Raw genomic sequence first — 14,991 nt, 5'->3', positions numbered from 1 at the left:
ATTACGTTTTTTCTCTTTAACGGCTAAATAAACGCCATGTATGAATTAGCGCAGCAGTTTAGGTCGAATTACGGTAACTCGACTTAGACCAGATAACTACATTGTATGTCGACCATTTGACTTATAACTCGACGTTTCGACGATATTAATGTCGGTACATTTTAGAACGACTTAATCATCTTGAAAGTCGAGTAAGACTATCGGTAAGACGATCGTAAAAAGATCGACACCCATAGATGTAAGTTGAATTGACGTTATCAATTATATTCAACCATTATCTTCGCCTAAATCATGCACGATAAGTTATTTCAGGGTAGAAAATAATAAAGTACATGTCCTACAACGTGTACCAACGGTGTTACTAGAGTTAACCCAATATTTGTTTTGTTAAAATATTGTATATTATTTGTCTATTGACCGACGAAGCATATTTGTTTCTAAAATATGGAGCTTTTCTTGAGAGAAATATGATGTTAATTTCTGCCACTGGTAAAATTAGGAAGCCATTAGGTCAGTATTTTACAAATTCACAATATCTAAGTTGTTGTGTTTCTGTGCCTTGATGTATTATTTGGTATTGATAAATTGTCTTAACTGTGTACTACATCTTGTTCTCCGCTCCCTGCTAAGCTGTGTATAACTTCCGATATGATCCGGACTTTCTGTAAAGTTCATTTCTACGCAACTATGTTATTAAAAATTAAATTGAACATATTAGATTTGTAAAACGTTGTACACGTTAATTTACCATGTTGATACGGCTCGGAAGTGTTAATGATACTATACGGTTATCGACGATGTCCGGTTCACGTGATGCAAATCGGTTGTCCGATATATATCGCGAAAGTTTGTTTACATGGCGGTGGCTGAGGCGGTACTTTCAAAATGTGTAATAATTATGCCTACCCTTAATATGCACTTATGGTATGTCTTATAATGAGTGTTTGAGCTGGTGTAAATCTACAAGAAATACAACTTTTAACGATTTTAAAACACCATAATAAAACAGAATCATACGGTCCTTATTTCCTATATTCGATATGGTTGTGACGATTTTTCGAGTTTTAGAACGACTTAATCATCTTGGAAAGTCGAGTAAGACTATCGCGACTGACTATCACGAATCTCGTCGCGATAAGGCAATACGATTTTCCAGGATAAAAGTCGACACCCATGATGTAAGCTTTTCGACTTTTTTGTGATATGAATATCTCAACAAATCATGCTATATTTCGACTGGTCGACAATGCGACATTATTATCTCGAAAAAGTAACGGTAACGTAAATCGACCTAAAATAGCACGATGGCAGAAATATGCCATCATACACACCCTCAATACTCCAGGAGTTACTATCACTTTACCACAAGCCATCCACCTCTGGCGATTTCAAAACCCGTGTGGGCAGCCAGTGTTCGGGAGCTTTCGTCAAGGTTCGGTACCGTTCGTTTTCGAACGAAACGCTCGCGAACGTTCTCCTTTTTGAACAGACCTGAGAAACTGCATGACCGCTAGTAGGTGGTTTTTCTTCAGGCACTCCGACTGTCCCTTCTCCTACATGACGGGTACTTTAAATAACACAAGATGTTAAATCTGATTTAACGACATCATAACCGTCAAACTCCACCGATTTTGATATACATTTATATTGGAGTCCTCAGGGAATGGAAAATATGTTCAAATTATCCATATTTCAATATACCCAATACGAATGACAATGGATATGTATGAATAGGGATTATCATTTATTTCAAATCAAGCAGCATTTCAATTTAACCAATTTCAAATTAAGTGGGACCCACTGTAATAGGTTTATCTGCCTTTTCACATATCGAAATTAAGAGGATTTATTGAACCTGCGTAGGGCACGAAAGATAATTCAGGTAGAAAATAATAAAGTACACGTCCTAAATGTACCAACGGTATTACTAGTAACAATAGATGTAATTGTTATAATTGTATAGTATTTGTCTTTGACCGACGCATATTTGTTTCTAAATATGGAGCTTTCTTGAGGTTCATATGGTGTTATACTGCCCTGGTAAAATTAAAAAGCCCTCGGTCATTATTTCAAATTCACAATATCAAAGTTGTGTGTTCTGTGCCTTGTTGAATATTTGGTATAGAAAAAGTATTTAAAGTGTTCTACATATTTTTCTCCGCCTCTCTAAAATTTAAATTTTCGATATTATCCGACTTTTGTAAAGTTCATATTCGCAAATATATTAGACAATTAAATTGAAATATTGATTTTTAACGTGAACACGATATTTACCATGTGACATGGCTCGGAAGGTTCTGATCTATACGGTTATCGCCGATGTCGGTCACGTGATACAACTCGATTTTCCGATATTACCCGAAAGTTTGAAACACGGCGGTGACTGTGGCGGTTCTTTCAAAATGTATAAATACATGCGACATTGGCGGTTCTTTAAAAAATGTAAATACATGGATCTGAACCATCATATATAAGCATACATATTCACACATTGTATGTTTTATGAGAGTTTGTGATGGCGAAAATTACAAGAAATACAACTTTAATGATTAAAACACCATACTAACTGAATCAAAGGTCCTTAATTTCTGTATTCGATATGAAGTGTCTTAGTCAAATATCAAAAGTATTATCTTGTGTGTATGTGGGTAGTGGAGTTCGCAAAAGGAATATTAACTCAAAAAAATAGAAGCATCAATTTGAGTGTATGCTGTATCTCGAACCTTACGTATGAGCCAATGACTAAAGAAAAGTGGAAAATCAAAATATATCTACTGTTTTATTTTTTTGCTTATTAATGTGAATTACGTTTCTGACTAAGTAAACGTGTACGTATGATAATGCAATATTCAAGTAATTAAGTAAACTTAAGTACATTGTGTTAAAATGCAATTATAATTTCCGGATGTTGCCACTCCGTTGCAGGCTTTTTAGTTAGGAAATGACTGTATCCGGATTCGGCTATTAATACCATGGTTACAGGTTATTGTATATATCTGGATAGACATCTCTATTGTTGAATAGTGTATGCGACAGTAGCTGAGGTGCGATATCATGATATCAGATAAATGTATATGTATTTTATATTTCCTTGTAAGTACTATTTTCGGGCTATATAAGTGACGACTACAGCTAACTACTGTATTCATACGCCAGCTGTACCACGGCTAGAGCGCCACTCTAAAAAATCAGTCATTGTACTTCACAAAGGACACCAGCATGCAACAATAACAGATTCCTCGCGAATCCATAACAGGCATTTCAGCTTCAACCATGGAATTTCTGTCGGCATTGTCTTCTGACGGTCTAACTGTGAGTTTATGTTTTGGTGTCGTCTGTTTGTTAATCTACCTATCGTTTTTGCACAACAGAGTGAACATTCCCGGACCATTTGCTATACCAGTATTTGGCAATATTTTTCAAATTCTTTTTTATGGCCGCTGTTATCGGTATGAAAAACTTCATAAACTTTACGGCAATGTTTCTAGATTGTACTTAGGACGGCGTTTATTTGTAATGATCTGTGGGAAAGACCTTATCTACGATGCATTCGTCAGACAGGCAGATTCGTTCAGTGATCGTCCGGACGGAATGACGGAAATTCTGGACCAAAAGAAAGAACACGGAATCATTTGGTCCAATGGGGAAACTTGGAAGGTACTCCGGAGATTCACTTTACAGTCCATGCGAGATTTCGGACTCGGAAAGGAATGCCTGGAGGATAGGATTTTAGAAGAGTGTAATGTCGTACTGGGAGAAATGTCTCGCACGGACTCAAAGCTTTTCCGTATTGTAAATCTCTACAAAGATGCCGTATCAAATATCACCCATACCATAATTTTCGGGAAAAGATGTGACTATCAGGATTCTGCGTTTCGAGAAGTCATCTACAACATTGACATGTTCTTCAGTCTGTCACTGGGAGGAATTTCTCCCACGACTATATGGCCATTTCTGAAACTTTTCCTCAAGAGCGATTTAGCGACGCGGACGACTTGTTTGAAGAATATTTCCCGCTACATTAAGGCACAAGTTGAAGAACACAAGTCGTCTTTTGATGCAGCACATATCCGTGATTTTGTTGATCTTTATCTTCAAGCAGAGAAAAATGGACAGAGTGCAGACATTATCACGCATGGCCAAATGTTCAGAGTCATTTTAAATCTGTTCGGCGCCGGAACCGATACCACAGCCACTTCTTTGAACTGGGCAGCCTTATATATGATAAGCTTTCCCGAGGTACAAACAAGATGTCAACGTGATATTGACAAAGTTGTAGGCCAGGGACGCCAAATGCGGCTCTCGGACAAGCCGGATCTTCCGTATGTAGAAGCAACTCTTCTTGAAGTTCAACGCTTGGCAAATGTGGCAATTGCAAGTCTTCCTCATGTCGCATCACGTGATGCAGTTGTAGGAGGCTTTCGCATTCCCAAGGGAGCCATAGTAATGGCCGGCCTTCAGGCCACACACGAAGATCAAAATTGTTGGAACGATCCGCTTGTATTTAGACCAGACCGTTTTATAGGTTCAGATGGCAAAATTAAGAAATTGGAAGGATTTATGCCATTTTCAGTGGGGCCACGTGCGTGTCTAGGAGATTCTCTGGCCAAGAAAGTAATGTTTTTAATATTTTGTAACACTCTTCAGAGTTTTAACTTGCGAAAGAAGGACGAAGGTGATATCCTTTCGCTGGAAGGAGAGCTAGGAATTACTAGAATGCCAAAGCCTTACGAACTGCGAGCCATCCCCAGGAAGTGATCGGGTAGTACAAGATCTCTGCTTCAAGCGTCAGAATAAGTCAATAAATAAATATTACAGACATCAGTTAAAACGCATGTACATGAATTTGGTATTTTATCTTTGTATCACTCTACATTGGTAAATAATGCAATTTGTCGCTATTTAATTTCAACGCAAAAGCAAACATGCATGAACATGTTGACTTAGTAGCGCATTTACGATTTCGTGCAATTTCCCCATAATTGTTGTAAAAGTAATTATACAGAAAACATACTTAGCGAAGTCTTGTTTGAACTAACATGTACGTTTACAGCGTCACATAAATTATGAAAATTGTTATGTTTTAGTCTAAACAGATTCCATGTTCTTGCAAAGAAACTTCCTCCGTTGTACCTTTGTAAATCAAGTTAAAGTTTACTGTACGTTTGGGTGAAAATAATGTATAATCGGCAAATAAAATTGAGACATTTTATGTAATGAAGTTTGGGTTTGTTCTTTATGTTTCTCGTTGAAAGCGTCTTTAAAATTAAAGCATTTAAAGAGGTAATGTTTGGATATTACAATGTATATTAAAATCGCCAAGCACCTTACGTTTTGACATAAATTAATTAACCTTAACGTATAACGTACATTGTATTGATCGTTTATGCATTGTCACAAAAATTACGTCAAAATATGACGTCATAGTCGCCGGATGGTAGGACTAGTCAACGGTAAGTTGCACGTTACCCACGTCGTTTTGGGATCTCGAAACCCCCATAATATGGACATTTAATTTGTTGACATCGTATTAACTGAATCAAAAGCCCTTATATTTTTCATAAGATATATCGATCGTTTCAAAAATGCTAATAGCGTCATTTAATATCAGTGTATCTTTACTAATTGGCCGGTGAGTCATCCTCGATATTCCAGGGGTTCCGATCACTTACGATCTCTACACCCCTGGACTATCTCATAGTAAAACTGGAGACAACAGAATAGAACAGGTAATTTAGTCATATGATGTTCATCAAAAGAGCCGTATAACGGTACACTGTGGTTGATTGTGTGGCTTTGATGTTAGGCGTCGCTCTCTCTGTAGTCTTCAAATGAAATATTTGCTAGCCTGTGATTGGTCAAATGTTTTCCTCTGAGCTGCCTTCAATTTCACTATGGGATAGTCCAGGGGTGTAGAGATCGTAAGTGATCGGAACCCCTGGAGTATCGAGGATGCCGGTGAGTATACATGTATTTCAGCCATCTTTTACACGTACAGTATGTAATGTAACAGCGTTCACCTCGAATGTATGTATAATTAAAGACGTTTATAAGTTTTTATTAACTTGTGCGCAATCCGTTTGTTTTTTGCAAGTAATTGTGTAAAAATAAAAAATGAAAACATCAAGTGAAGCGCCTTTTCCCAGCATAAGTGACCTATATTTTGACTCTTTACTTACATGAAATATAACGATTCTAGACAGTTTGGTTTGATATCGGTAAATAATAAACGACATCTGTTGAAGATTTCCATTACATTAATATTTTATTCATCCCATTCACCGTACATTTAATGTTAGCACATATTGTTATAAAATGTTCCGTCAATTTACTAAACACTACGTATTCTAATCCGTCATTTTTATATAATTGAGTAAAATCACGTCGTATACATATTAACATCACGAGTCGTCCTACTCACCTCACATATATATATGACTCAATTGTCGACTCGTGGAATGATAAAGCATTATCTAATTTATAACTGCCGGATCTGTACATATCCTTTTTTGCACAGGGACCTGGCACGAAATTTTTAACCAACAGTATACATATATATATACATGTACATGATACTATGTATACTGATGGTTAAAAAATTCGTGCGAGGTCCCTGTGCTTTTTTGCGTCACACCTATGACAGAGGAATCAGTACTACATGATTCAATCTGGGAAAAAATATAATAATGTTTTAAACAACAAGAGGCCCATTGGTCTTTGCAGTCACATGATGTCTGATACAGAACAAAGAATTGTTAACATTATGATGTCAGCAACACTATGACGTCAACCAGGACTAAGAAGAAAGTATCATTTTACATAATGGTACACCAGAGTTACTTCCCTTCGCTTCACTCCGCTAGACTGGATTACCTGCCTTAGTACCAATTCTCTCCGCTAGGCCGCGCTCATAAGTACTAAGTTGTATTTTCGGAGCGAAGCCTAGCGGAGAGTAGAAAAACTACGGCAGGCAATCCAGTCTATTCATTCCGCCAGCACAGCAATCGGAATTCCTCTGATGTAAAACACCAATGTACGACAGTTACATCCGAGGGGTTCCGAGTATTAACAGAAACGAAGGGAAGTAACTCTGATAGATCTGAATGATAATTTTATTATAATGCCAAAAATGGCGCCGATAAAAAAAAACAGCTTTAGAAACTTTTACATAAAGGAAGCGATTTTATCAATTTGGCCTTTTTATCTATGATAAATACTTGATTCTATAACAACTCCAGGTTGAGGAGACAATTTTTGAAACCAAAGTCATTTTGGCCTAGGGACCCAGCCAGTACCTGTTTGGATATTATGTTAAAATGCAATATCGGGCTAATAATTCTTACCATTACTGGCTCCTTCCCTGAGGAAATTGAACAAAAAAATAATGCTCAAAAAGTGTTGCTCTAGATACATGTAAAAACTGCTTATAATGCATTGGACCCCCTCCCTGGGAAACAAAAGCTGAAACCCACGGCTATACATTTCACAATGTTTGTAAAGGTTCAAGGGTGCCTTCTATCTATGAAGAGTATTTCATTCTCACTTTCACATTTGTCAGTTGAAAAGGAGTTGTTTTGAAGTTTTAGTCAATTTTAACTCTTTTGGCCCCTCCCATAACCTTCTGGGGGCAAGGCCATATAATTTACAATTTAATTAGCCTTTTGTCTTAGGTTTGTGCAAAACTTCATTGAATATGCTTCAGTTGCTTAGTAGAAGAAGAAGTCCAGAATGTATTTTTTTACCGTACACATGACGACGGCCAAATAGCGATAAGAATAGGTCACTTGAGACTTACTCTAAGCTATTGTTACCTAAATCTACAAACATTCATAAAACTATCTACAATTGTTATAGATCACGCAAGCATTAACCATGGTGATAACAATCTATTGAATAAAATATTGGCATTATTTATGAGGTATATTTATATATTTTTCAATAAAACACAAATCCACCCGGTCACTACATAAAGTCCGATTTAATATGAAGCTTAGATTTATATACCTGTGAAAAGTCAAAATATTCATATATTCAACTTAATTAGTAAGTATCGATCATGCGTCACTGGCGTTCCTGATATTCAGACGATATTCTATCCATATTTTGCTGTTTAAGTTTAGATCTAGGTCGGCGGCTGTATGTCATCATTAAAGATAAGTTATACTTATATATATATCGAACCCGATCTAGTACTATGTTTACTTTTGTTTAGAGATAAACGGAAAGGTTTAAATATCATTGTCTGAAGAAGTTCCTGGTACATCAGCGGATGATTGGTGCTTTTCTAAGTTTTGAGTCAACATCCCGCGGATGGCCTTCACCTCGTGGGACAGCTCAGCGATTCGTTGGTCCTGTACCCGCACGTGCTCCGTCATCAGAGAGAGATGTGTGTGGCAGTAGTCATAGATATGTGACCTCATACACAATCTTGTCGTCTGAAAAGAGTAAGGTGTTAGGGTTTTAGCAATGAATATCAAAGAAAAAGATAAATACTCGTATTTTTGAAAAAATTAAGCTTCTGATGTTGAGATGCCAGACATATTATCACTTGCCAAGTACAACTAAGGGATGCATGGTCAAACTACTCTGAAATCGAACCACCACTTGCCAGAATGGGTATTTAAAGATCACAACAGAAAATCCAAAACAGAATAAAACGAAATCAGAAACATATTGGAAACTTACCGTCTTCTTACATCCGTACACCTTGAATGGACAGTCGATGATTGTGATTGGACAATCGCCATGATCTTTACTGGTATGGGCACTGATGTCCTTCCGTTTGATCCCAGTTCGACCACACTGAAGACATTGTACGGGGAAGTTCTGACAAACAAGAACCTCATGTTTCTGCCAAACAAAGAACAATATTGATCATTTTATTATACATCTCAACACTGCGCAGATGTCAATATTAATGTCAAGGCGATTTGTAAATGCAATACTTTCCCTGCCATTACGTTATATTAATTATTGGATTAAACAAAATACATGCACAATGAATATCTTAAAAGGTAAAACAGGAGAATAAAATAATAAATTATAATAACAATATTCGTTCATCATTTAGTGCGATGCGAGTTATCGCGCTTTAAATGGTTAGAAATCATTTGCCCAAGGACCTATGTTTCTACAAATTTGTGAAAGCCGTCCAGATTTTATTTTACTGTTGTTTGAAGGTCAAATATGTATTATATCTGTCAAATTTAGTTGTTCTTAAAGATATGTCCATTAATTTTGTAATATATATTATTTAACTGATTTACACATTACGGGATAAGAATAGGTAAAAAAAATCCTTTGTATGAACTTACCGAAATTATTTTGTGTGTCATCCCTTCGTGACAGTGAGGACAGAAAACAATTCTCAGTTCACAATTTTCAAGGTGGTCGGGCATATCTTTCCGGAGCACACGGACTCCACATGTGTTCTTACAATAAACCATTTTAAACTGGCATTGTTCTTCGTGCTGAAATAATAGATATATATTTATACGATCCAGGCTAGCTGTATGCAATTATATATATAAGGTACATCGACAATAAAACTTAACTACCACTGTGAGAAATCAAGATAAGGCCAAAAAAATATATGTCTGTTTAGGGTTAACCGTCCGACCCTAATTTTTTTACCCACGAGCCTATATTTTCCACTTTTCTACGATAACAAATAAAAGTCTGGATTTCAATCTCAGACTCCAGTTTCATGCCATTACTTTAGAGTGAAAGACACTAAAAAACACCCCGACATACCGACCCTATTTTTTTTAGCCAATGTAACCCTAATCAGGCCTAATGTAACTTCCGTATCTTTATAAGAAGGACAGAGGATAATAAGAATTGTCGAAGGAGTCGCTCGGTGAGCTGAGATTGGTTAATAAAAATATCTGTCAAATTGCTGCACCGAGAGGTGGAACGACTGTTGTCAATGAAGGATAAAAATTATCATATATATAATACCAGAATTTACTTTCGGTCGAAATGTATTAGCAATGAGCATTGTAATTATTAATTGGTTGTTACGAATTCGTAAGTACTATTATTTGTATGGAAATTATTAATATATATCAGGCACAGGTCCCGAGGAAGATGAAAGGGGAGAGGGGCGAAATTTGTTCTTTAACTGCGACAATTTAGCTTCAAATGACAATCATTTCATGGAAACAAAATTGTTTGACTTGTGACCTGGTTGTGAAATTGGGGTGGGGGGTATCGATTCAGCTCCCTACAAATCCACACGTCAACATCCGTATTCACGTGAGACAAACTAGAAATGGATTCGAGGCAATCTCTGAATGAGAATACTCAGTCTAGACGTTTAAAGCTTGCACATATCATATGTAAACTTTTATTACTTATTTTTACCTCGATGTAGTCCCTGAGTTCGCCATTCCATTCACATCCTGTCTCAACGTTAGGACAGCGGACATTCAATGAGAGGACTTCGCGTTTGATGGCGTTGTCGCAAAACAACTGAAAAAGACACATCACAACAACATGGTTATTCTTAGTAAGTTGTAATCCAATACCAAATAATGAAATTCATTAATATTTTTTAGCCGAATCAATAACTTAAAAATGCTCCACCGCCGACAAAGCATAAATTATATTCATCAGTTGAACAATAATTGGTGTTCGATCATGTATATATATGTCTAATTAACACAAAAAATTATATATAATAATATATTTTGCCTTTGGTGCATGCGCAATCAGTACCTCATTCCATATAGGATATAGTGTCACGGAATTTTTTCGGGATGCAATTAATTATTTTTCTTAATCTTAACTTAAAGTAAAATTAGAAGCTCAAATTTTTCAATGGGGGTAATGGTGTAAAGTAAGTAACTTTTGTAACTGAAGAAAAATACTAAATCGTCTGCTCCTGTTTTTGATAGTGAAAAAATCAACAAGGTAGATAACTCACCACACAAGGTAAATAACTGAAACATAAGGTAGATAACTCACACCTAATAACTCACCAACAATGTAGATAACTCTCACACACAAGGTAGATAACTCACGCATAAGGTAAATAGCTCACACACAATGTAGATAACTCACCAACAAGGTAGATAATTCACACACAAGGTAGATAACTCACACCCAAGGTATATAACTCTCACACAAGGTATATAACTCTCACACAAGGTAGATAACTCACATAAAAGGTAGATTACCAAAGCATAGGGTAAAGAACCCGCACACAAAATAGTTATCTCAAACATAAGGTAGATATCTAGCTCACACACAAATAGATAACTCAAACACAAGGTAGTTAACTCACACACAAGGTAGATAACTCACACACAAGGTAAATAACTCAAACATAGGGTAGATAAATCAAACACAAATATTTACCTCTTTTTCTATGTGGAAATACGTGTTGTCCACGGGACATTTGGAATACGGTACCCGGACGTTGTGTCTAACGCTAGAGGGTACACAGACAAAACATAAGACAAATTAATAAGATGTACTTTGATATAATGATCACATATGCTTCAAAGAATCCAACTTTCATTTGTAGGTGTAATGTCAATACGCACCAACAGAGGAATGTATCGGTCATTAGTATCAACAATAAATAATATATTTTTACACAAATATAGGATCGTGGAGAAAATATTCACGTGAAATTCATATTAAAAAGAACTTTTTATTCAAGGAGTGAGATGGATGTGTAGATCCAGATTCATTTTTATGCTAAAAGAACGAATACGAAATCACATAACTGTCCAAGCCGCTCTGCATTGCCTTATATACACCAACATAAATGTACATGTACATGTAGTATTCTTATCTTTCAGAGTTACTCCCCTTTTTCTCGGTCTTAACTGTCGACGGAGTGAAACGAAGGGCGATAACTTTCATAAATAAGATTAATCAATAACAACTCGGTTTGCCTTACATGTACATGTAACTCCTAGCCTTTGGTTTCAGTTGTTTGACTTACAAAGGAAGGTCAATTGTGCCCATTATACACGCTCGACAGAAGCGGTGTCCACATGAGGTCTGAACTGGCTCCTTCAGGACACACAGACAGACTGGACACATGAACTTCCGGTCTAGGTCCTCGTCAAACAATGGCTCTTGCGCAAGTGATGCTTCCATGGACTGAGGGAGTTGCTGCAACATAAATGTATTTGACCGTGAATTTGAAATTGAAAAAAAAAACCAAACAAACAATAAACACGACATTCAAAAACTCAAAATCACAATGTCGGCACAATTCGATAGTTTCTCAGCTTTTAACAATAATGTATCTAGGAAGGTGGGATAATTAGTAATGTATCTTTAAAAGTATACTTGTCATTATTTAGAAAGAAATGTATTAGCAATACTACATTGTATAGTAAACCTGTGAAAGCCGTATCGACGAGGGCATGTAATGTCGACAATAATGTGTCTATATATCAGGAAATGTAATGTCGACAATAGTGTCTATATATCAGGAAATGTAATGTCGACGATATTGTCTATATATATCAGGAAATGTAATGTCGACGATATTGTCTATATATCAGGAAATGTAATGTCGACGATGGTGTGTCTATATATACATTGTATACAGAATAATGTCGACAACAGTGTGTCAGTATAATCGACAAATAATGTGTCAGTATATCTGGAACTGTAATATCAACAACAGTGTGTCGGTACATATTCGGAAATACAATGTCGACAATAGTTGCTCATTATATCCGGAAATGTAATGTCGACAATAGTGTGTCGGTATATACAAATAAGTAATGTCGACAATAGTGTGTCGGTATATCCGGAAATTTATTGTCGACAATGGTGTGTCAGTATATCCAGAAATGACATAATGTGCCAGTATTTCGGGAAATGTAATGTCGACATATTGTGTCAGTATATCCGTAATGTAATGTCGACAAGAGTGTGTTGGTATATCCGAAAATGTAATGTCGACGATAGTGTGTCGATATATCGGGAAATGTAATGTCGACATATTGTGTCAGTATATCCGGAAATGTAATACCGGTAATGTAATGTCGACAATGGTGTGTCGGTATATCCGGAAATTCAATGTCGACTACAGTGTGTCAGTATATCCGGAAATGTCATGTCTATAATAGTGTGTCAGTATATTGAGAAATATAATTTCGACAATAGTGTGTCAGTTCATCCGGAAATGTAATGTCGACAAGCTTGACTTGAATAATCGACGTAATTACTTATTCAATTAATCGCACATTTTTGAAGGGCAAATAAATCTCGGACCTATGGTTAATCACATACATGTATACATTATATGCAGTCAAACCTGTCTATAAAGACCATCTAAGGGACAGAGAAAAAATGGTCTTTATAGCCAGGTGGTCTTTATACTCAAGTTAAATTGTGTTGAAGTTAGACATTTGGGTCCTTAGAAAAGCAGTCTTATTAAACAGATGGTCTGTATAGAGAGGTGGTCGCTACGACAGGTTTGACATGTTTATAGCATCACCCACTATAAACAATGTACCCGTAATATCTATATATCATGTCAACAAAAGCATGATCATAATTGAGAAGACATGCAAGATACATTTTTTTCTAAGATGAAACACGCAAAATATTAACAATTCTAAATACGTATATTTTGAGTATATAATCCCTACCTGATCACTAACGGATGCTTCCATAATTTCGTTGATATATCATAAACTGCCGATATATAAATGCTTTCGTCCGAAGGAGTGGAATTGAATAGAATGGCATATGTACGTGTATGTATTTATAAAACGTACCCGTGGCTTAAAGTTTTGAAAACTACTCACCTTTGCTCACCTGGCTCAAGCGAGCGTGACCGGCCGACAGGTGAGCACATCAAAGCACCCTGACACCACGGTCCGGCCAAAGACAATACAGGTATAATTAATAGCACTTCAAAGTCACCCGAAACTGACCCGACCTGTCAATCAAACTAATTAGACTGACCAGTACGTCGTGTAACAGTCAACGATCTCTAGATCTGCAATGTACAGTATATTTATTTGATTATTGATTATTTTGTTTTTTTTCACAGGGATTTGGTTACTCACCAAGCTGTGAAGTACTGTTTTGCACGACACAGATGAATGGACACTTCAAATGGCCTTTCTGGTTTATTTTTCATTAATGATATGAGTTTTTTTTTTTAAATTCCACAATACTTTTTAGAAAATACACGAAGTGGACCGCAAAGATGAGCGGCCAAATGGCCAAAATTTTTACAGTTATATAAAATGTTTCGTAATCGCTGTTAAATAAAAAAAGGTTAAATATATCATATGTGTATTCTGGAAATTGATTTACTAAATTATGGTTAAATATACATCTATTAATATATTTTGTTGATTTTAAAAAAGTGTTCTAAGGAAGTTCAACAATAAAAATATATGGGCTCAAAGGGTCGCCCTGTCTTACCCTCGTTGTTCTTCAAAAAAATTGAGCGATGCCCATTATTATTTATAAAGGTATTTGATACGGATAGTTTTTACATAAGTCTTTTTGGAGTCAATGATAAATTTTGATATCTATTTTTTTGACACCATCAAAAAGTACTGACCTACATAATTATGTATATGTACCTTTTAGTTAATACATGAACATGTGTATTGGCAGGGATACATGTATATATAGCGAGCCGTAATACAAATTAATATTGTCTTACGGCGATATTGATGAAAAAATGAACAGAATATAGTTGTCTTCATTATGGTAACCACAAATACATTGGACGCTATCAATTTTTTTTCTTAACAATATTTGACATTTAATCAAATTTCATTACCTTTTTTTCTCCAATGCATGCCAATGTTTTTTTTGAATACTGGGGAATGGGGTAATTAAAATGTAGGTAAAAGTAACGGTAATTAATTGTAATGTACACAAGTATTACAGTTTATGAAGTAGGTATTTGTATGTAATGTGTAAGTGATGCAAATATCAATAACGTGTAATGGTAATTCAATTGAATTCAAAATATTTTATTGTATATAAATT

At 35.9% G+C, this 14,991-nt stretch overlaps 2 protein-coding genes across 2 annotated transcripts; one reads left to right on the top strand and one right to left on the bottom strand.

Annotated features, from left to right (window-relative positions):
* Positions 1-3,134: 3,134 nt before the first annotated feature.
* On the top strand, positions 3,135-5,217 carry LOC138324600 (cytochrome P450 2B4-like). Its single transcript, XM_069269651.1, has one exon. It carries the CDS (start codon positions 3,274-3,276, stop codon positions 4,756-4,758), a length of 1,485 nt encoding a protein of 494 aa, XP_069125752.1. The 5' UTR covers positions 3,135-3,273; the 3' UTR covers positions 4,759-5,217.
* A 1,063-nt stretch (positions 5,218-6,280) lies between these two features.
* LOC138324599 (TNF receptor-associated factor 6-A-like) lies at positions 6,281-13,744 on the bottom strand. The gene is made up of 7 exons (XM_069269650.1): positions 13,626-13,744; positions 11,957-12,129; positions 11,362-11,434; positions 10,366-10,473; positions 9,315-9,470; positions 8,686-8,850; positions 6,281-8,435 (listed from the first exon to the last, which is right to left on the bottom strand). The coding sequence occupies exons 1-7, from the start codon at positions 13,647-13,649 to the stop codon at positions 8,229-8,231; spliced, it is 906 nt and encodes a 301-aa protein (XP_069125751.1). The 5' UTR covers positions 13,650-13,744; the 3' UTR covers positions 6,281-8,228.
* Between the last annotated feature and the right edge of the window lie 1,247 nt (positions 13,745-14,991).

Source organism: Argopecten irradians, chromosome 5 (genome assembly GCF_041381155.1).
Source record: "Argopecten irradians isolate NY chromosome 5, Ai_NY, whole genome shotgun sequence".
NCBI classification, from domain to species: Eukaryota; Metazoa; Mollusca; class Bivalvia; order Pectinida; family Pectinidae; genus Argopecten; species Argopecten irradians.
Note: the sequence above shows the minus strand (reverse complement) of the source record. Positions and strands in the feature narration are given on the sequence as shown.

What these genes read in the sequence shown, in the direction of transcription:
- LOC138324600 (XM_069269651.1), top strand. Translation starts at nt 3,274, where the DNA reads ATGGAATTTCTGTCGGCATTGTCTTCTGACGGTCTAACTGTGAGTTTA.
- LOC138324599 (XM_069269650.1), bottom strand. Translation starts at nt 13,649, where the DNA reads ATGGAAGCATCCGTTAGTGATCAG. An exon ending in ATTTCCACATAGAAAAAGAG is followed by an intron (nt 10,474 to 11,361) that starts GTAAATATTTGT and finishes TGTCTTTTTCAG; the next exon opens with TTGTTTTGCGACAACGCCAT. An exon ending in AACTCAGGGACTACATCGAG is followed by an intron (nt 9,471 to 10,365) that starts GTAAAAATAAGT and finishes CTATTATTTCAG; the next exon opens with CACGAAGAACAATGCCAGTT.